We start from the raw sequence: 22,763 nt of genomic DNA on the forward strand, positions 1-22,763 counted from the left end.
ACCCGAGTTGACCCGAGCATTTGAGACCCGAACCCGACCATGACCCGACCTAGAGAGGACCCGACCCGAATATAACCCGTAAATTATTGACCTTAACCGAACCCGACTCGAACCCGAGAATGACCCAAACCCGATTTAACCCGTCAAAACCCGAATTCAACCCAACCTGTTACTAACCCGACCCGAGGTCAACCCGACCCGTTCCTAACCCGACTCGAATTTAAACCCGACCTGTTACAAACTCGACCCAAAATCAACCCGACTTGTTATTGACCCGACCCAAATTCAACCCGACTTGTTATTGACCCGACCCGAATTTAAACTCGACCTATTATTAACTCGACCTATTATTAACACCACATCCTCGACACGAGTACTTCTAACAAATCACTGGTTCAAGGTAGCTCAACAAGATATAGCAGACAGTAAATAAACCAATGCTGGAAAACAAAATGACTTTATCAATGTAAAGCAAAACACACACCCAACCAAGACTCTATATACAATATTCGCAACAGCCACCAGACCACCATTCTCATCACACAAACACACACTCAGTCCAATGACATTTCCAGCAGCCATGTGAGCATCTGTATTCACCTTAATGGTGTCTGCAGCAGGGGGATCTAGTCATTTTGTATGCCAACAGGGATAGGAGCACTTTATTATACTACAGAAAAATATCCAACAATATCCAACAATATACTACAGAAAAAAAAAAATCAACCAAAATAGGCCATGATGTATTAGAAGAAGCACTTTATTATAGAAAGAGTGATAGCAATTACAATTATTTTAGACCACCAAATGATAGCAGTACATCATCACCAAAACAAGGTGGTTACAATTAAAGTAGAATACAAACTAAGTAAAGAGTTTAAACTAGCATGCTGAAATGACAGTAAGGCTCAGGCAGGCAGCAAGCAGCATGGTTGAATTTATTTGAGGTTTTAAACCAGTGAGCCCATGAGGGTGAGTGACATCCACCTACAAAAAAATAAGCAAAGAACAGTGTTATAAAGATTCAAAAACATTACATTCATTTTTAAAAAATCAAATACAACTTACAAATCTGGCTATGCAGAAAAATCATCCACGTTATCATTCTCCACCTCAACCCCATCTTTCTCCAATTCAGCATAACCATACAGCCAATTTCGAGTTGTTATCAAAGCTTCAACATGTTTGTGTAAGAGTGAACTCCTCCATCTGTTTAAAATTCTGCCACCCATGCTAAAAGAAGATTCGGAAGCAACCGTAGTAATAGGAATAGCAAGAATATCTTTAGCTATATGAGCAAGACTTGGGAAAGCTGTTGATTGCTCCTTCCAATAACCCAGAATATCGAATTCCTCATCAGCATTACAAGGTTTTAAAGGCAATTCTAAGTATAATTCTAATTCAGATTTACCCATGTCACTACTAGCAATATCAGCAACGAAATTCTGAAATCACAAAAAAAAAAAAAAAAAAAAGAGAAAAAAGAAAAAATCAGAACAGAATAACCCAGAAAAGTGATTAACATATAGAATAATGATAAAATTTGTTGTTATCTTACCTCATAAACTCTACTAGTCTTGCGTGGACGATATGCATCTGAATTTGAACTATCTTGGGAAGAAAAAGTAGGAAGAGGCTCCTTGTAATGGTTAAACAATTGAACAAATTCATAATACACCTCTTGAACTTTTGTTTCAACCATGTGAGCTTCATACAAATCCTTGAAAAGATGTCTTAAAATTTTCAACTTAAACCGAGGATCAAGAATTGCAGCAAAAGATAATAGCACAGAGTAATCAAGAAGTGGCTCTCTATCCTATTGAACATTTTCAGTGCCGGTGCAAGATCAAGAGCTCGACGAAGCATTAAGAACGTAGAATTCCATCTAGTAGGAACATCCATCCATAGCTTTACACCTGTAGCTAACTTACAACTAGTAACACACCGCTCAAACTTATTAAGTCTAGTTTCTGAAGAATCAATAAACTTCACATTCTCCCGAACTTTCGCAACAGATTCATCAATGACTTTCAAACCTTCTTTGACAATTAAGTTTAAAATATGGGTAGAGCATCTAACATGAAAATATTTGCCATCAACAGGTAATTTAGCCATTGCATCCAATTCAATTTGGAGTTTCCCAACCATAGAATCCATATTACTTGCATTGTCAATAGTCATACTACAAACATTTCTTTCAATACCCCAATCTTTAATCAAACTAAAAACCAGATTATAAATTTCATGACCAGTATGGGGAGGTGGAAAATGCCTAAAGTTGAGTACCTTAGACTGTAATTTCCAGTCATTATCCACAAAATGGGCCGTAAGAGACAAATAACCACGAGTAGTACAAGATGTCCATACATCACAAGTCAAGGAAACTTTACTTGATAAGGCCTTAAGCGTATTACGAACATATTGCTTTAACACATCATGCTCTTTCATGCACCATTTCAATATTGTGTTTCTAGAAATAGTTCTAACCTTGGGATTCAAATATGTATGCAATTCCCTAAACCCCTCATGTTCAACAATACATAAAGAATAACCATGCTTCAATATAGCTCTAGTATTTTTTTTGGTCAAATGGGGATGCAGGAGACTCATTAGACTTATCTGACTCTATATATTCTTGGCACGTTTCAAGGTGTCTCTTTAGATTAGACGTACCAGCAAGTTTTTGGATTAATCTTTTGCAAAACTTGCATGCAGCATGTTCACCATTAACCTCAAAATTCTGCCAAATAGGAGATCGCTTTCCTTGAATTGCAAAAAAATATGTAAAAGCAATTAGCCAATTATAATGAATAGATCCGAAAATTTAAATAGCTAATATAATTGTAAAAATTGATTACCAAGAATTTGGAGTGATTTCTCCTTGTTGAAGAGAAAGGCGACAATGAGAGGTGGTAGAGTTGGCGACCCAGCAGAGGCGCAATTTGATCTGTGGTTTTCCACATTCTGGATCTTTAAAGAATACAACTTATAGGCATAGGAAAATCACTGAATCTTAGTATATTAAGTAAGGTTGCACTCTAATGGCGAGATTGACGAAATTTTCCCCCATGAAATCTCTATTGTGATTGATTTTATTTTTCCTAATTATCTTCAACTTCCTATATGAGCAATGAGCTATATGAGGACATGAGGTGATAGAGTATTAGAATAGAGTTGTGAGTCTGTGACTCTGTAAGCTGTCAATGTATTTTAAACGTATTTGAGGCTGTATCAGCTAAATGTATTTTTTTTGTTTTTTTTCTTAATTTATCTTCAAAATAAACTTCCATATAACTACTTATAATCCTTTTATTGATCATATTTTTCAAATTTTAGTATTCACTTGTTTATTTTAATATTTTTTAAATTATGCAACTTGATTTGGAGCTATAAAAAAAATTTTAAAAAAATTTATTGACTTGAACCGAACCCGACTCGAACCCGAGAATGACCCGACTTGATTATAACCCGCAAATTATTGACTCGACTCGAACCGAACCCGACTTGAACCCGATAATGACCCGACCTAATTATAACCCGTAAATAGTTGACTTGAACCGAACCCGACTCAAACCCGAACAAGACCCTAACTCGTTTAAACCCGTAAAAACCCGAATGTAACCCGACCTGTTATTGACCCGACCCGAATGTAACCCGACTTGTTATTGACCCGACCTAAACCCGACCCAAACCCGATAAGATGTATGACCCGACGTGACCCGACTCAAGCATGACCCAACCCGAACCCGACCCGCATAGGTCCCGACATTAACCCGTATTGACCCGACCCGAGATGACCCGACCCACACAAACCCGACTCAAACCCGACCCATTTACCCGAATTGACAGCTCTACTCACACCAAAAAAGGAAAAAAAAAAAGGAACATGGGAGGAGGAGTTGAACTACCGCGAAAGGATTGTGGTCCACAATTTTCAATTGTTTCGAAATTTGTGTGAATCTGTATATCACTTAATTTATCCCAAGGTCCTCTCTTCTTAACCTAAGGGACCGTCTTTTTAACTTGTACAATACTCGTACTATTTAATTAATTTAGTCGGATTTTGAGAGTATCTAAACGGTGAAAAAAAAAGTGAGAAGGTAAGGCACTAAGGCCTAATTGTATTGTTAACCCTAAATTGAATTAAAAACCAACCCTAGCACAATCAACCGCCACTCCCAGTCCCCGCCATTGTTACAAAGCTCGAAGAAAACACAAAAATGGCTGCAACAGAAATGGAGGTCGAACAACAACCACAACCCAATTCAAATTCAACTTCATTCAAACGATTTGGCCTTAGAAATTCCATTCAAACCAACTTCGGCGATGATTACGTCTTCCAAATCACTTCCAGGTACTCTTTTTCTGCTGCAAATTCCAATTTAGGTTTTCAATTTGTTCAGAATTCAATTTCATCGTTTAATTTTTGTGATGTTAAGGGAAGATTGGTCGGCTATGGCAGTTTCATTGTCGAATAATTTGATGAAGCTTTACTCGCCAACAACAGGGCAGTATATTGGAGAGTGTCGAGGTCATACTTCTACTATCAATGAAATCGCTTTCGCCGATTCTTCGTCGCCGCATCTCTTGCTTTCGTGTTCGTCTGATTCCACAATTCGAGCTTGGGATACCAGAAATCTTCAACAGGTAATTTTTGCTTATAAATTGGCTTTTATTTTAATTTTTAAGATTGTCCGCCGTTCTTTAATAATTGCAATAATCGGACAAATGTTAGTATGTGAAATATAGTTGGAGTAGTTTCAATGTATATTTTTCAAAAGATTAACTCTTTACTGTATAATAATGGAGTGTTTGAATAATGTGTTTTGTTGCAGGTGTCTTTGATAAATGCCGGTCCATCGCAGGAGGTTTTTAGTTTCTCGTACGGTGGAGTGAATAATCTTCTTGCTGGTGGATGTAAAAGTCAGGCATGTATGGAAGTGCTCCTTATTTAAAAATTTTTATGATGTTGATCATATGTTTTTAATTGTAGCATATATGTGTTGTTTAGTTGGGACGTCGTGATTTGGTTGTAGAATTATATGTAGACCGTGTTGGAAGTTGGGTATTTTGGGCAGCTAACATTTCTTACTGTGAAATCTAAGGCTTTGCTGACACATTGGGTCGTTATTCTTTGAGGATTGTGATTTGTGGTGGACTGAGTGAGAAACATAGTATTATCTTGACTGATCACGTTATCTTTGGATTGTGAGATGCATTAATAATTGGATATAATGTTTGTGGAAGGAGTATATGATCTTCCCTTGAAGAAGTAATGTGTCCATGACATATTGAGATTTATAAAATGTTGGATCAGCTTCTGGATGCTATTGCGTATATTATTGTGTTTCATGATAAAAATGTTGTGCTGTGTACTCTGCAAAAGAGGATGATATTTTTTTTTTTTTTTTTTTTTTTTTTTTTTTGTCATTGATTGTTTACATGTTTCCATGAAGACACCGGACTACCTATAAGGCCTTTCCTGAATAAGGTATAATTCTTGAGGGATAGATATTAATTAAGAGCTGTATTGTTATTAAGGAATTGGCTTATGAGGTGGGAGTTTTAAGGGGTAATTTAAATTGAGGTTTGACATGTAGCTGATTAATATCAACCCAAACTCCACATCACACTACCAGCTCGGAAACATTCCTCAACCACCCCACCACCTAAAAAGAGGATAAAGAGAGTGACAGAGACTACAAACCCCAGTGAAACCACCATCGAAGCACATAATTTGGCTTTAAATGGTGGATTTTAACACTAAACATCTAGATGGAATTGTGATGGTCAAGTTTCACCACCAAAAATCCATCATAACTTTTGATCTGATGGTGATGAAAGAAGAATGAGGGTGGTGTTAGATAACAATAGCGGTGACAAGACAATGACGGTGATGGCGAGAGGAGTGGCAGCAGTGAGATAACGATGATGATGGTGAGATAAGAGCGGTGGTGTTGGAGGAATGATTGGAATTTGGGGGCACTGATGAGAAAGTCAAAGCTTTGAGGATTGAAAAATTACAAGGTAATTGTTACACCTCGGGGAGTGTGTTGGGGGGGGGGGGGGGCTTAGGTAATGTATTACCCTTTAATGGAAAATAAAAACTGCTGGCACAGAAAATATAACCCCATTCTAGGCATATGATTTAGCCCCATAGAAAATAGGTCATTTTAATCATTCACGGCATTTCTTGAAGACACCATTGACCATACCAAACGCCCCATTGTAATGACGCATATGTGTCTTTATGGGATACATCAAGACTGCTATAGCCTCAATTTGTTCAGGTCTACTTTGTAAGTTAACTTTATCACAGTAAAAGATATTGGTGACACTGCTTGCACAATGACCTCTGTTTGTCCCAGTACATGCATTCAACTTATTAGACATCATCTCACTTGTAAATTCATGCAGATACTTATCTGGGATTGGAGGAATAAAAAGCAAGTTGCTTGTTTGGAAGAATCTCACGTGGAAGATGTGACTCAGGTAAGTAGATGTATCTCTGTATTTTGGTAAATAGTAATTTCTCTTTCTTGTATTCTGTACCCATTTTCTCTTTTACCATCCATGGGTCCATGCCCTCACACCCAAAAGGAAAATAAAATGAGTGCTCATATATTCTTTATCTTTGGACCTTGGTTGTTGCTGAGCATTTTGATTTTTAACAGGTCCGTTTTGTTCCTAGTACTCAAAACAAGCTTATCTCAGCCTCTGTTGACGGTTTGATGTGCCTTTTTGATACTTCTGGAGACATAAACGATGATGACCATCTATATTCTGTAAGCCTGGCCGCTAGTCTATTTTATAATTTTCTATTCACTCTGCTACAAGACTAAATACAGAACATTTTCAATGTCTAGTTATTTACTCTTGCTGAGATGTGATTTTCTCCTTTATATATTTGTAGGTGATGAATGTGGGTACATCAATTGGAAAAATTGGGTTTTTTGGGCTAGACCATGAAAAGCTTTGGTGTTTGACTCATATTGAAACCTTAAGGTATTATTGACAGGTGATTTGCTTTCCTGGTTGTCTATCATCCTTCTGCACCATTGTTTGTAGCGCTTTGATAGGCTACTTAAAAACAGAAGATGTGTCATTATATTTTTTTAAAAAACGTCCCTAAATATTAGTACTCCTTTTCTTGAGCTGTTTGTAGTTGTAATGTTTCATTTGAGAAGAGAGAAACTTTGACTATGAGTAGAAATCTATGTTTAAGAAAAATTAGTCATGGCTGGTAACTTTATTCGTCTCAATGTTTAGTTTCAAAATATTAAATTTTTATAATACATATGTAAAGAATACATATATTAATCCTCATGTGTGCATTGAAAACTGTGTAAAAAGTAAACAGGGATTATTCCAAGAAACCGTAGGAGTATTCCCTGTTTTTAATAATATGGACAGTACAGAGTAACATTTTTGCAACTAAGTCAACATATGATATATGATTAATGCTTGGACTGTTTTTCTAAGCAATCTTTTACTAGTGAAATTGATTACTTCTAGAGAGAATAATGGACAAGGATGTATACATATATTGTACATGTATTAGTTATAGAAAACTGAATGACAGTATTGCAGTACTATGGTAGCAATTCAGCTATCATCTTACAATATACATGCCTTCTCTGCTTTATTCTGAAATGTCCTCATATGTGCGTGTAATTTGGCATCAACTGCAGCGTCTGGGACTGGAGAGAGGAAAAGGTTGTGGCTGACTTCCAGGAAGCTCGTTCATTGACCTCTGAGAGCTGGGTTCAGGATCATGTAATGATGCTTAGCTTAAATCTACATGTTCTGTTTGATCTAGCCCATATTTATGCCTCTGAAATATTGTGATGCCTGCAGGTTGATTATTTTATTGATTGCCATTGCTCATCAGAAGATGATCGCTTATGGGTGATTGGAGGCACAAATTCAGGCACCATTGCCTACTTTCCTGTAAACTACAATGGGCAAGTTATGTCTTCCCCTGAAGCTATTCTCGAGGGTGGCCATGCTGGCATTGTTAGGAGCATCTTGCCTGCCTCTGGCTTGCCTGGGCAGTCATCAAACAATGGTATGTTTGGGTGGACAGGTGGCGAGGATGGTCGATTATGTTGTTGGATGTCTGATGCTACTTCTGATTTGAACCGCGCATGGATATCAAGCTCCCTGGCAGTGAAGCCAAGTAAAACTCGCAAAAAAACTAGGCATCAACCCTATTAGCAACTGGTTCAATAGATATGTTTTCCGCTATAGTATGTCTTAACCGGGTTGATGCGCTCCTATATCCATTCATTTGTCAAGTGTGTTTCATATGGTTTGGAACATATTATGTTATCTTGATTTTTTTATCTTATAGGGTTGCAATTTTTGTTAAAGTGAAATTTATTTATTTTATTCGAAAGTTTCAAAGTATAAGAGAAACTCTGCATATCAGGCTACTTACAATCACAAAAATACAAGGACCTCTGGGGGAAACAGATTAATGGTTTTAAGAAAGATCTTCATCTGCCTTTACTCCAAGTCCATTTCCGTGGAAAGTAAAAGCGTTCATTTAATCAAGATAAAGAATAATTGCATGCACTATGCTTATTGCTTAATGCACATTCATTTTTTTAGTGACAGTAACATTTTAAGATCTAACGACTGTAAATTATTTGTTTTGTGCAACAAATTCACTTCTCTCAAAAAGTCTGAACCCTACTTTTGGTGGGAAGTCGATTATGTAAAGTTACTTATCAGCTTCCTCACCCGTGCAAATCTGACAATGCTAGGAAATTAAGGAGAACTACAACCAAACAGGCACTTAGGGCCTGTTCATATTTACTTAATTTCAGTTCAGTTCAGCTCCAATCAGTTCAGTTCAGTTCAGCTCTTAATTTCCCTCTCACATAAAATATTCATTTCAGCTTAATTCAATTCAGTTCAGTTCCAATCTGTTCAGTTCAGTTCAGCTCCAATCAGTTCAGTTCAGCTCAGTAAATATGAACAGGCCCTTAATTTACTTAATTTTGCACGTATGTTAGGAAATGGATAATTGGAGATGAGAAAAACCTTGAACCTTGGTTAAGGAGATTGTAGAAAAAGGTTTAAAATCGAGTGATTAACTTGTATACAAAAAGTAACAATTACTTTTTTGAGGTTAAGTTTTGTTAAGAAATTATGGTCCTTAACCAAGCATGCTTGACGTTAGGAGAAACTCACCACAAGTTCGAGCTTCACTAATTATATTTGCTTGGAAGTAGAGGATAGACTGCTTAACTGGTGCCCTTTATATTGCCTATTTGCCTTTAGAAAATAAATTTTAAAAACATACTAGTATTTTAATTTTGTACACCTACCAATTTTAAAAAGTAAATATGAGTGTTAATAGATGGCCTTTACTGAAAGTCTGAAACATGTGCCTGAATATAAACCAGAACCAAGCTCTTGGCCAATAAAAAACAACTATCCAACAGATTAATTATGATAATCAATTATGCAGTATAAACTCACACTTGTCAAATGAAATTAGTTTTTATAAATGATGGCTATGTTTGCTATTTGCCACCAATAACCAAAGAACTATGCTACAAGTGCTGTAGATATATCACTGGCTTTTGGCCTTCACAAATCACAATGACCAGGTTGAACACTAAGGGAACCAAAATGACAATTCAACCACAGAGAATTAAGGGGCAACTCAAACTGTTGTACAACCTACCAAAAGATACATTACATTATCATACTAGTAGAATCCACAAACTTAATATTTCTAATCACCACCTTGCACACACTGATTATCCTGTTTAGACAAAACGAACTTAATTCCAAAAAGGGTGGCTAATGCATCAAAACCAGCCATACACCACCGTAACAAGTAGCTCAGCACAAAATCCAGCTGCAATTCATCTACCACGGCCTCCAACTGCCACAAAACACAAGGATGATCTAAATTAGAATTTTCAGTGGCACACCATTCTCATAATATATAACATTGGGCTGGGGGAGGTGGCTTCTATAAACTTGGATCAGTATTGTATACCAACAAACCAAATATGCAGTAACATTTTCCAAGGGCTAAAATTCTTCTAATTGGAAACTAGATTCTTAATAGAAGAATTTAAAAGAAACAAATCATACCTTTCCCTCCAGGCTTCCCACTAGGACCACCCCGACCTCTGCCTCCAGCACCTTTACCTCCATCATCCATACCGCGTCCAATGCCTTTCAACTGCCGGCCAGGACCATCTTCTCTACCTCTTCCTCTACCACGCCCTACACCAGGAGGCTTCCTATCTGGAAAGAACAAATGCATGAATTAAGAACCAATGCAAAGGAAGATTATTCCCTAATAAATTTTCAATTCCGCAATTAAATAATAAAAATTGTATAGCCTATTACAATTAAAACATAACAGACTAATACCTGTGCGGCTCTTCTCCTCCTGGACTTTATCAATGACCTGAAAAGCAAAAGCACCACAACTAAATTAGACAGCTCATCGAAAACAAGATTCCGCAAAAAGGTACTTCCTTCGTTTGTTTTTAGTTGACACTTTCTTCAATCACATTTGCCAATGAACAAATTCAAACATTAATATCTTTAATTATCGTTTAGCAAAATTAATAAAAAGTTTGATATTTGGAAATCGTAAATTGAGATGAATCTACCAAAGCCCCACATGATTGTAATTTTTACAATGTGCAAATTACAAAACACGGTAAAAAAAGAGTGTGAATAGTGCCAAAGTAAAAATGTGTCAACTAAAAACAAACAGAGGAAGTACAATATATTATTCAACTATGAATGGAGCTACTTCAATATAATCGAAGCAGAAAGCAAGAGTAATTATGAAGTTTAGTCATCAATACAGAGGCATTGTAAGATTGGTAACATATAAGGGGCATCTAATTGGAGGTACACAGCAAACGAAATTATCTCCTCTATATTTCAAAGCATTTGCTTCAATTACTTTTCAATCCTTCACCGTAACCTCCCCTTAAATTAGTTGAGCCCAAAAACCCCAGCTGATCAGGCACCCCCCATCCCTCACCCCCCCCCCCCCCCCCCCCCAATCAAATGTGCAAATCCTTCTTCTTTGTTTTATAGTACTCCATCATACCTTATAGAGTCAATGATAGACTACCTTGGCAACCCAAATTGTTATCTAAATGCATGTACATTTCCTTGATCAATAATGAGCTTTATCCCTCTTTAACGGGTCTTCAGCATCCCCTTTGTTCTTTTGATTGGTGCCAACTGCCAAGAAGCTCTTCTTCCAAACTCGTGGTATTGTGCTAAAAAAGTTTTTTACCCAATCTACGAACTTACCATCTAATACAAAAACTTTCTGAAGATTCATTTTTTAAATACCTTCTAGACTTGCAATATTTGAATTTTAAGCATATATCATCAATTGATTTCTGGATCTTCAATAGAGAATCCTCTTGAGTCTCGACACCCACTTGATTTCTATCAGGAAAAAAGAAGAAAAAAAAAAACCCACTACGTATCTTCCCTCCCTTTCCTTATTGTCTTCATCCTAGATTAGAATCTTTGGAAATTAATTTTCAAACAAATCACCATATGGTCCTTAAACTCAAAGGCTAACTATTAAAGAATAAGAGGTCTTCGGTTTTCTCATATTGATATTACAAAAACAAGATTTCTAGTCTAATTACCCTATAAATTGGTCATCCATCAAAAGGTCTTATGCTTCCCTTACAGCCTTTATTATTCCCACTTTCCTTCCTTCATCCATATCCTCCACTTTACTTCTTCCCAACTTCCATCGTCGAGAAAGTTGAGCTCTACCTTTCTTAATTGGCTAATTCGTCTTAACTAAACTCACTATCTTCCCCCATCTTTTCCAAGTGTGTGAGTGTCAATATACGATCTCCGCTAAAAGTAGAAAAACGTGAAATAAAACAAGGGTTGTTAGACCAAGCAAATTGGTGAATGGACACTTTTATATTTTTATCTTTCGCTCTCTTCATACCCAACATACCTTTACTTTTTCACGCTTATTATTTAGTTTATGTTACATCACATGGACACTTTTATATTTTTATCTTTCTCTCTCTTCATTTTTCCCACTACCAAAATTATTGTGCAATAATAAAAAACGGAGGAAATATTTTTGTTTGTGCAATGTTGCGGCAAATTGGTGAATGGTTTTGTTTGCTCATGCAAGTCAGCTACCCTTCCCTCCCCTTCCTTTTCTCCTCTATCAAAACAAGGGAGGTGAATTTCTTCCTCCCTCTTCTCCCCTTCTCTTCCCTCCCCTCCCTACCCATTCCCTCCCCTTCCTTCTTAAAACTGTGTCCAAACAAGCTGTTAGTATCCATCCTTAAACTCCCTCTCTTTTAATTTTCTCTTAGCCATTATACGTGTTTGATTTGTAATCAACAATTACTAATTTACCATTGCGCCAAAATCTACTATGAACTTAATCCTGGAAGGAGCATTTCAGAGGAAGTACAATATCTGTCACCAAAATTCTGAAATATTCTTATTTATACCGAAGTGTATATCAAAGTGGCAAAATCCCTCACTATAAAATCCACTTTAACAATACAACCACCTTTTGTAAAGTCATCTTGCAACCTAACAATTTCTTTTCATAAAAAGTAAACATATTTTGTCACACATTTCCATTTAGAAGACTAGCTCAGTAGCTCCAAACACAGCCAGATGTCATATTAGATGTGTTCGTCTCATAAGAGATTGTCACAGTAGATTTTAAGATATTTTTAGAACAGAAGTTGAGAGCTGAAACAAAATTCCAGAGTTTCTAATGCTCCTTCCACTGCTACATGGAGGCAAATCTCCACGTAGGTGAGAGATATGACATTTGAAGTTTTTGAAGGCACCAAATCACCAAATGGGATGCAAGATTTGCATCGACCATTTAAAACATATTTTATTCCTACAACTAAGTGTCTTTCTGATTCTAAATTGACTTCAAGTGTAACTTAAATGGAATAACATCATCACCCTCCTCATCAGATTTCAAGAAATATAGAGCAGAATATACGACTGTGTAATATATTTTCTTAAAAGAGCATAGAAATCTAATAAGAGAAACATCCATTACAATAGAAGAAATGTCACCAAGAATTTAAAATAGGCATGGAGGAAGATGAGTATGATTTTACAATTGATGTCTAATCAGGATCTGAATACAAAAATATTGTATCCATCACCATAATTAGAGTTCAAGATAATATTGAGCATATTAAAAGATCTGGTTAAATGCATTTGCTTAAATGAGAAAACAAGAGTACTAAAAAGAACCCACACTAGAATAAGAGAGCCCCTCAGAGGATAAATAAACCTCTTAAAAACTCGTAATTCCATCCTATAAGATGCTGAATTAGGAGACGGGTACCATTACAGTGATTGTGAAGTGACTTTTTGAGACTCATATGGAAGTTGCATCATTGGAAGTTTGGATCTCAACAGTCAACACGAGTATCAAAATTTCAAACTAACCTTTGGGTCCTGTAATTGCAGACTGAAAAAAACGTGCTTCTAGGAGTTTCTAAGTCCCAAACCGTTTGTCAATCCCTCTATACTACAGACCACACAATTCAAACACCTTCCCCCCCAACCCAACAAAAAGGAAAGAAAGAAGAGAGACAGACAAGATTCTAACAAATCAGTATGATTGAAAAAGCACTATACTTGTATAACATACACAACTCTCTCCAATGAAATTGAATCGAAACCTTACCTCATCAGGCACTCGTAAATACTTGATAGTATTCCCACGGATGTAACATTCAGGCATTCTCCAAAACCTATCTCCATCCTGCAATTCGCGTAAAAAGAACTCATATTTTTCACAACCGCAAATTCCAGTAAAGTAAACTAATCAATCAAAAGGCAGACTTAATTACCTTAGAGGTACAGATGACTTCACGAAGATGAATATTCATCCATGTATCACAATTAACCAAATGCCCATTGTATGTCTCCCCATTCTTCAATTCCACCAACTATAAAAATAAAAATAAAAATAAAAAAAATTCAATTTTGGGTATATCCCAATTCCCAAAATTCACATAAAAATTCAAAACAAAATAAAAAAACTAAAATTTAACAAACAACAAAAAAATTGGGTATTTAAGCGTTCTAACCATAGGGTGGCCTTGCGCAGTCTTCAGTAATGATAAAGGAAGCTGAAATTTTCAAGCATAAAATTAAATTATTTAAAAAATTATATATACATATAATAAATCATAACAATAAGAAAATAAACTAAAATTAAAGAGAGAGATAAATTACCATTCTCAAGTAGAATTAGATAAATCGATCAAAGAGCAAAGAACTGCAACAATTAACAAGAACAAAATTTGAAATTCAATCAAAATTTTAGAGAGCGAATTGTGGATTCAAAGATACAATTAACTAGAATTTGAAAGAATTAAACAATGAAAGTATATAAGAAAGCGATTAATACCTAGAAAGTGCTGGAGTTGGACTTCTGGGAAAGTTTGAATGTGCCCTAAATCAATTGAATCCTGAATTTGGGGGAAATAATGTAGTGAGGAGAGGAGGAAAGGCACGGCTTTGTAGTTTGTACTCGAATTCCAAGGGAGTACTACTTGCTTAGTACTTCAATTTTCTCAAGATACCAAATCCAACATAATTTAGGGTTTGTATTTAGGGGTTGTAAACATTATTATTAAATATTAATCCGCATTAAGAAAAAATTAATATCAACAATCCCACTTTAAAGCAATTCCATTATTGAGGTATTTTTCAAAACCGTCTCAAACATATTTTTAACCGATTTGACCGGCTATTAGTGTCACGTGTCTAGTTTGTCTTACGCGTAGTTAAATAAATTAATCCTCCAACACTCTAAAGTCTAAACACCCGTCCCTTCCATTAGGTTTTATTCACTTCAACTTAAAACGATAATTTTAACAGACCACTAAACACTCAAAACGTGAGAGTTTTAACCTATATATCCAGTCATTATAAGCTAGCGATTGTTTGAAAAGGACCCCCCAAATTTTGGAACTGGCATGATTAATCGATTGCGTTGACTTTTAATGGAGAATGTCAATAGTTAGGACTGGTAGAGTCAATTATTCCTTATTACTATTAGGCAAAATTGCAAATTGCAGCCATTTAAAGTTAGTATTTTGCAAATTACAGCCATTTAAAAGAAAAAAATGCAATTTGCAGCCCAAAAGTTGTTATAAATTGTAAATTGCTACCTAATTCAATTTTATCATTGGTTCGCGTGTAGAAAAATGTTCGGTTAAGGTTTTAGCGGCAATTTTAGTTCTTATGGGACCACATTGAGCTCGGAATTGGCAAAAAGTTAACGAAAGTGCCTCGTTTTTACAGCAAAAAATAGTTGCCCACAAATCGATACATTTTTGTTACGCAAAACGAGACACTTAGGTTATTTTTTTGCTAATTGAGCTCAATTCGGAATCGTAAGGATTAAATGCCCCCCTAAAACATTAATCGAATACTTTTCGACACACAATCGATGGAAAAGTTGAATTGGGTTGCAATTTACAATTTATAAGAACTTTTGGTCTGCACTTTGCAATTTTTTTTTTTTAAAAAAAATGGCTGCAATTTACAAAATACAAATTTTAAATGGCTGCAATTGGCAAATTTTCCTTATTATTATTATGGAATATTAATCATTCATACTTTGTGTATCTAGTTAGTTATTTGTTTTAAAAATAATTATTAGTTTTTTCAAAAAAATTTATTAGTTATTAAATCATTAGTGATTCGATAAATAAATACGATACAGCATATAAGTTCAATAAAAATAATTTCAGCCAAAAATAAATTAAGTATAGTAAAAAATCATTAACCTTTAAATACAAATATAATAATGAATTGCTTAAAATAAGAGGGTTTTTATGAAAAATAAGAGGTATATAATTTAAGTTAAAAACATTAAAGCTTAGAAAAATAATTTAATTTAGATGAATAAGGCATATCCGCATATGGGATAAATTTACTTAAACCTAGATTATTGATGTGAATATGTGATGATGTTTGCTTTAGATGAATATTATAATAGAATAATTCATGTGCTAGAACCGCGAAATACACGGTAACACTTAATTTTTTTTATTATTTTTTTTTTCCTTATGGAATATTAGTGTCATTCTAATACTTGAAATGATAATTATTTGATACTTAAAATTTAAAGTTAAAATCTTTCTGAATATTTCTTCAAAGTTCACAATTCTCATGTTCATAAAGGTGGCTGTACTGTGAAAACATATTTCTTGGATGGAGAAAATATAATTATCTAATTCATTTGAAAATTTTCAAATAATTATGTAATATCAATGTCCATCACTTTTAAATGACAAACATGAACTCAAATTGGTGCAATTGAAAAAACAAAAGTACAAAGCATAAAACATGTAAAGAGCAGAGCTGTGAGAGCTGAGAGTCTTGTGACCTTATATCAAGTTAGTGACTTGGTCTTGGAGCTATGATAGGATATACTTCGTATTCGATTACTACTGAGTGCTGACTACAGGTTACTGTTGATGCTCCGAATAAGCTTTCACCCGACTCACATTTCAACATCCAATTTAACCAAAATTCAATAGCTGGTAATTTACTATTTTAGAGGAAAGTTGAAACCAAATGAATTTACTTGCATCACAGAGTGCAAGAACAATGCCATAGCACCTTCAGTATCCTAGACATAACATGACAATCATAATCATATTGACCATAAAATCCATGTGAAATATTTAGTTAACAAGGTCTCGAAACCAGCTGTCATAAAAAAGAGAACTCGAATATCTAGACAGCCTAAAAATCCTACTTTGAATGCTTCAGATGAGCCTGGGTACGCCTGTAGCTGCCAGATTCCTGGGAAAAGGACCGCTAACAGAAAATCTGTCCCACACTCCCACTCCCAAAATACAGAAGCAAACAATTCCAAAGACGAAGAGACTGCTCAGTCTACGCCACAAACCACTATAATAGCAGGCCCAATCATGTGGCTGGGCTGCTTTCAACCTTATGCGCTTGACGCTTCAGTCTTCTCTGCAGCAGCTGCTCCCTCCAGCTTCTCATCTCCTTCTCTTTCAGCACCTTCCTCTGGTTTTGACACTTCTGCCTCTGCATAGGAGAATACAATGGAACATCATTAACAAAGAAATTGTTACCTGTCTCTCCAGCTAGGTAATATTAAATCAAATGAGCATACAGATATATGGACCAAGTAAATGTATGAGCATGAAAAGTATCATCTCATAGTTCTTGTCTTTCTTCACAGGCATGCCCAAGATACAGCTGACAGCGAATGCATCATAGATTCATAGCACTATAATATGGATACAGTAGGTGAGGCATTCTCATAGATGTCCATGTCCAAACCTTTTCAGAGATTGACATATACTTAGTCCAATTATAATGATGTTACTTTGAATTTTGGCATTACTCACAAAATCCACTTACATCATTTATTAGAATTTAAATGCAAAGCAAAAAAAAGTATCGTGATGTGTTGTCTTGTTAGTATCATCTAGATATTTATCTTCAAATTTTCAACTTATTATAAATTTTATAAAACGCACAATTAGATATATTAATGCAATTATAAAACACTGGCAAGCATAAAAATGTAAAGCTTCATCTTTACAGATAGAGGTAGTATACAACAGCTTAACAAGATGGACAAACAACAAGAAAGAGAGTTAGACAGGAGATAATAGAGCTAAGATAGCCCCATGAAAGGTATTGTAATAATAATTCATAGTGCTAGAGTTGTTGGGAACTTATATCAGCTCTGTCCAGTAAATATACTTGCAAAGTGACTGATTTCACTGTTCAACTTACAAGTCGAGAGCATCAAACTACAAACACATGCATATGGGAAAAAAAAAGGAAGGAATCTCAAATCTGAGAAATTTCTATAGTGTATTTTTATTGGTTTTATAATATGATGATTTGAAATATGAAAGAATAAAAGGGAAAGTATAAAATTTATGAATCCTCAAATCTGACGACCTTGGTAGTCGAAGCAATAGCACAATACCACCACATGATATAGTGGAGCACCAGACTGCCACAGCATAAAGTCCAATAATAAAGTAACAATTGGTTATCGCCTGAATGCTTTGGGCATAAACATTCTCCACACATAAAAAGGTACACGTCACATTCTTTTGCTAATTACTTTGTTGCTTTGATTACACAAAATTACAAACCATCCTTGTCATGTTGCCCAACTTTGAATTTAAAGAGATATTGGCAAAACATAATAAGAAAAGAGATATCTCTAATGCAATAGCTCAGAGATTAAGTGCAAGAAGCATGAAGTAAATAGTAATATTAACAGTGTGAGAAACAAGAAATTAAAGTACTCATAACATAGTATCAATATGCTTACCATCATCATCACTGTCTTCAAATTCATCACCACCACCACCACCAAGTCCACCAAGTGCACCACCCATATCTCCGAATTTCTGCAAATTTAAAATAAATCAGGAAGCCAAAACAAAATGCAGGGGTATGTGTTGTATTAAAACAAAAACCATCCTTACCGAGAAGTCCATTCCACCAAGATCAAAGTCTCCCGGACCTGAGGACGCAAAGACATGTTAGATAAGCTACAGTCACCACATGAAGCTGTTAAGAAAAGTACAACATGAAGAAACCACACATACCAGCACCACCAGGTTCACCAGCAGCAGCATCATCATCTTCATCTGCCCACTTGTCCCAATCAACCTTCACGTAATGTGGAGGCTTACCCTCTCCACGCAGAAGCTTATTCCACCATTTTTTCTCTGCCTTCTCCAGAACACAGAATATGCTTCGGACTCCATAGCTAATTTTGCTTTCCTAAAATAAATTTTAAAAAAAAAAACAAATATATAAATACAAATGCTGAGCAGATCAAATTAAGGAAAGAAATGATTGCCCAAACATAATTAACTCCCAAATAATATTCATAGAACACAATGAGCAAACAGAACCTAAATTGACCCAGTGACCTAGTACTCTGAAATTATGGTCAAAGAATGCAGCTATCCCAATATGAACTTTTTAAAGAGGCAAATCTGGCTAAGTAAAGGGTACTATAACAACCTTCTATTCAAAGAAGCATTAAAAAACATGTGAATCTTGTTCTTCAATGGGCACTGACGTCACTATGTTGTAGGGCCATGAATTTTTTCACGTCCATTGGGAAGATGTAAGTCCTAAGGGCTAATTAGTAAAAAGTAAAAAATAAAAAGAAATGGCCAAGTGTTCACCATCACCATGTAAACACTGTGCAGAAAATAATTTGTAGTTTGTACAACCCATACAGAAATATTGTGCAGAAAAAATGCATTAAAAAGGTAAGAGTTAAGGCAAAGCAACAGATACATTGCCAGACTAACTCTGTTCACAACTACATACCAAGTCAATGGAAACAAGAGAGTGAAAAAGATTATAAAAAAAGCTTAGCAAAATTTTTTTTTTCAAAAAAAAGTTTAAAATAAGCTAACTATGGCCACAATTGAGAGAAATGCACAATGCATTTTAGTCAGATTAGACATGACCCATAAAATTACCTCTACATCGACCTTGTCAAAAAGATCTAGTGTAAGTTCATAAACATTATCGCCAGCTCCACCGGTAGCAGAAAATGTAAAGGTTCCTTCAGGTGCCAGATTAACCTTCGGGTTTTTAGCATCAGGAAGCATCACAGTCAGGTACACTTTGTCTTCCCTCTCGGCCCATTTAACTTCAGGATGACGACTGCATAAAACAAGAATAAAAAAGTCATTTAGCAGAGGAGAAGTGCACATCAGAAAAGATGCAAATTTAGACCACTTCCACGTTTAGAAAAAAATGTAGAACATCATTTTCAGGCAGGCAAAAAATGAGAATGTTGCTTATAAGTTAAGAGGAGGGAATACTTAATTACAACTCTTACAAGCCCAAGAAGCTAAAAAAACTGTTGCAAAATGTTACAAATACTACAGAAAGCTAAGCACAACTAGGGTTTATGGAAATTCATTTCTGATTGAAGTAAACTAATAAGTACACATCTTCATAAAGAAACCAGAAGTTTTGTGCTAACAGATCAACAAAGCCAAATTACAAGAAAATAATACCTTCATAAAATAAGCAGAGTGCCAAAGTTCAGTCCTAGATACAAAATCATAAACTATACCCAGTATACCTTAATCCCATTAACCTGACTACCTGAGAGCCTATTTCTCATACTCACGACTCACAGCACTTTAAGTACTAGACAGAAATTAGACAAGAACTTGTGTGAAAGGTCAGTTGTGTATCGAAGAAATTAATAATTCACCAAAGCAACCTTGAGCACACCCCTTCTTTGTTTGGCACCATACAAAAAGTGTGAAAGGTCAGTCGTGTACCCCTCCTACCTATTCTATACTTCGATACAATTACTGATAGAAAAGAAATTATCTTCCACTTAAGGACTACAAGTTGACGTTCATTTTCAATCCCTATAGATGGATTAAAAGAACCTATGACAAAACAGTATTCCGAAAATGGCGCAAGACACAGTCAACGTGGCAAGTAATACAGCCTAAAACTCCGGGGAGCCGTAAAACAAAAACATAGGGTTCCATCATATTGTAAATAACAAATGCTAACATAACAGATCCTCAAATCAAAGCGAAACATATTGTCGAAAAACATGGTTTACACATTTAATCTCTAATAGCCATGGAAAGGATTACTACATATAAAATTAAAATCCGACAATCCCAAATGTCCTGCCTTTCACCTTTAAATTTATCGTCTTTCAACAAAAATTAAGAACACAGGCTACACAGCAAAAACATGAGTAAATGTGCTAAAACAAAGAACCAGATATAGCAACACAGAAATGATAAACCCTAAACCCTAATCCCAAATCCCAACTAAGGTTTTCAAATTACAACAACAATAATCACAAAAAACAACTTCAAAACACAATCAATTCAACAAGTTCTACAATTAGGGCAGATTTCAAATTATAATGCCGGAATTTTTAATTTTTTTCAAAAGCGACATTGCAAAAAGCGATTCAAAATGCTGATAAACCCTAAATAAAACTCGCCGCCATTTCTCCAAATTGAAAAATCAAACACATAAATTAAACATAAAACAAAGAAAATTGAAGCAAGAAATTGAGCATTGAAGGATTACGAAGATCGAAAAAGAGGAGAGAGAAAAGGAAGAATACCTCATTTTGTGGTTTAGGAGAGAGAAAGTAGAAAACCCTAGAAGAAGAAGAGGTAAGAGAGAAATGAGAATGAGTTGGAATTGCAGAAGAAGCACAAAAGAAATGTGGTGATTTGTTTTAAAGTAGTAAGATGTCGAGTGATTTTACTGCTACAGTTGGAACTTGGAAACTCATCGGTCCAATTATACTTGACCTTGACCATGGGTTCTTTTTTGGTTTGTTTAAGGCCCATCGGCATTACGATAAATTCTCATTGGTGCTCTGTATTTTGTACGCCTAAAACCCCATTCATTTCACCTTCAGAAAGTTTTGTGCGAGTCTGTTTCACGTGAGTCCGGTTTATAATGCATACTCTCATCACCTACCCACTGTCACTCCCAACACCTCCAATCCGGCGCACCCAACGGCGTCCTCCGCCTCACCGACCACCTCCTCGGCCGCATCCTCTCCCTCCCTCGTCCTTTCTCTCTCCTCATCTTCTTCGACGCCGTTATAATTTATCACAAAACTAAACTCCAACTTCCAACTTCCAACCCTCAAATCTGTCCATTCTCTCTAAATCCTTCCTCCACAACAACAAAGACTCCCCAAATTCCCAGAAACTCTTCTTCTGTGACATGAATTCAAGGATTCTCAACGATCTTTCAGCTTATTTGGGGTTAATTCACTCCCCCCACATTCGCCTCATTTCGTGATTTTGCCCCATGTCGAAAATCTCAAGAACTCTTATCATATAGATCAAAGTGACTTCTCGAGACTCGCTGAATCAATGTCCGAGTTCGTCGAGTCGAGGACGAAACTCACTATTGGCCCTCTTCAACGCCCACCAATGGTGGCCTGGTGGGTTGTCGAGGAGAGAGAAAGAGGAAAGAAGGAGGGGTTTTAATTAATACATGGCCATTATAATTTAATTTCTGATATATTTAACTTATTTTCTGATATATTTAATCTATTTTCTGATACATATAACCTATATTATGATATTTTTAACTTATTTTCTGACAATTATAATATGGTACCTGATATTTATAATCTAATATTTGACTATTATAATCTAATTTCTGACCATTATAATTTAAAATCTGACTATTATTATCTAATTTCTGACCATTAAGATTTTTTTTTCTCAATTGTTTTTTTGTTTGTATGACCGGACTCACGTGAGTCCGTTCTACACAAAACTTTACCTTTCACCTTATTTTTGCTGAATTGAAATTATTTTTACCAAATTAAAATTATTTTTGCTAAATTGAAATTGTTTTTACTTAAGTGAAATTAATTTTACTAAACTAAAATTATTTTTACTGATTTTCTATTATATTTCTTCTTTAGAGTTACTTATTTTTACTACTTTTACTAAACTGAACTTATTTTTGCTGAATTGAAATTATTTTTACAGGATATTATCTTTTTTAAGATGAAGTAATCAGGGCCTAAGTCTGTAAATATAAAAAATTCATATTCTTTTAAAATTTCCATTTAACCTATAAATTATTTAAATACGTATGAAAAATCTTAAACATTACCGTCATCGTGATAACAACTTAGGCTTTATCAAAACATAGTGGAAGAATTT

At 35.3% G+C, this 22,763-nt stretch overlaps 4 protein-coding genes across 5 annotated transcripts; 1 reads left to right on the forward strand and 3 right to left on the reverse strand.

The window, feature by feature from the left end:
- Positions 1–744: 744 nt before the first annotated feature.
- LOC145618279 (zinc finger BED domain-containing protein RICESLEEPER 2-like) lies at positions 745–2,313 on the reverse strand. Its single transcript, XM_081673055.1, has 3 exons — positions 1,559–2,313; positions 1,069–1,445; positions 745–987 (listed from the first exon to the last, which is right to left on the reverse strand). The coding sequence occupies exons 1-2, from the start codon at positions 1,700–1,702 to the stop codon at positions 1,077–1,079; spliced, it is 513 nt and encodes a 170-aa protein (XP_081529181.1). The 5' UTR covers positions 1,703–2,313; the 3' UTR covers positions 745–987; positions 1,069–1,076.
- Positions 2,314–3,064: 751 nt separating this feature from the next.
- On the forward strand, positions 3,065–8,372 carry LOC145618277 (WD repeat-containing protein GTS1-like). 2 transcript variants are annotated; one of them, XM_081673051.1, is made up of 8 exons: positions 3,065–4,354; positions 4,440–4,647; positions 4,836–4,928; positions 6,418–6,492; positions 6,675–6,785; positions 6,914–7,005; positions 7,692–7,776; positions 7,858–8,372. In XM_081673051.1, exons 1-8 carry the CDS (start codon positions 4,221–4,223, stop codon positions 8,215–8,217), a joined length of 1,158 nt encoding a protein of 385 aa, XP_081529177.1. In that variant the 5' UTR covers positions 3,065–4,220; the 3' UTR covers positions 8,218–8,372. The 2 variants fall into 2 exon arrangements, with proteins under 2 accessions (XP_081529177.1, XP_081529178.1); XM_081673052.1 differs by having other exon boundaries at positions 4,445–4,647.
- Positions 8,373–9,491: 1,119 nt separating this feature from the next.
- On the reverse strand, positions 9,492–14,604 carry LOC145617721 (putative U6 snRNA-associated Sm-like protein LSm4). Its single transcript, XM_081672464.1, has 8 exons — positions 14,441–14,604; positions 14,266–14,308; positions 14,118–14,159; positions 13,878–13,976; positions 13,712–13,789; positions 10,402–10,438; positions 10,117–10,272; positions 9,492–9,901 (listed from the first exon to the last, which is right to left on the reverse strand). The coding sequence occupies exons 2-8, from the start codon at positions 14,266–14,268 to the stop codon at positions 9,882–9,884; spliced, it is 435 nt and encodes a 144-aa protein (XP_081528590.1). The 5' UTR covers positions 14,269–14,308; positions 14,441–14,604; the 3' UTR covers positions 9,492–9,881.
- A 2,078-nt stretch (positions 14,605–16,682) lies between these two features.
- On the reverse strand, positions 16,683–21,347 carry LOC145618101 (uncharacterized protein OsI_027940-like). The gene is made up of 6 exons (XM_081672889.1): positions 21,188–21,347; positions 19,551–19,737; positions 18,657–18,834; positions 18,534–18,571; positions 18,377–18,455; positions 16,683–17,103 (listed from the first exon to the last, which is right to left on the reverse strand). The coding sequence occupies exons 1-6, from the start codon at positions 21,190–21,192 to the stop codon at positions 17,003–17,005; spliced, it is 588 nt and encodes a 195-aa protein (XP_081529015.1). The 5' UTR covers positions 21,193–21,347; the 3' UTR covers positions 16,683–17,002.
- Between the last annotated feature and the right edge of the window lie 1,416 nt (positions 21,348–22,763).

This window comes from Chenopodium album, chromosome 26, assembly GCF_948465745.1.
Source record: "Chenopodium album chromosome 26, dcCheAlbu1.1, whole genome shotgun sequence".
NCBI lineage: Eukaryota > Viridiplantae > Streptophyta > Magnoliopsida > Caryophyllales > Amaranthaceae > Chenopodium > Chenopodium album.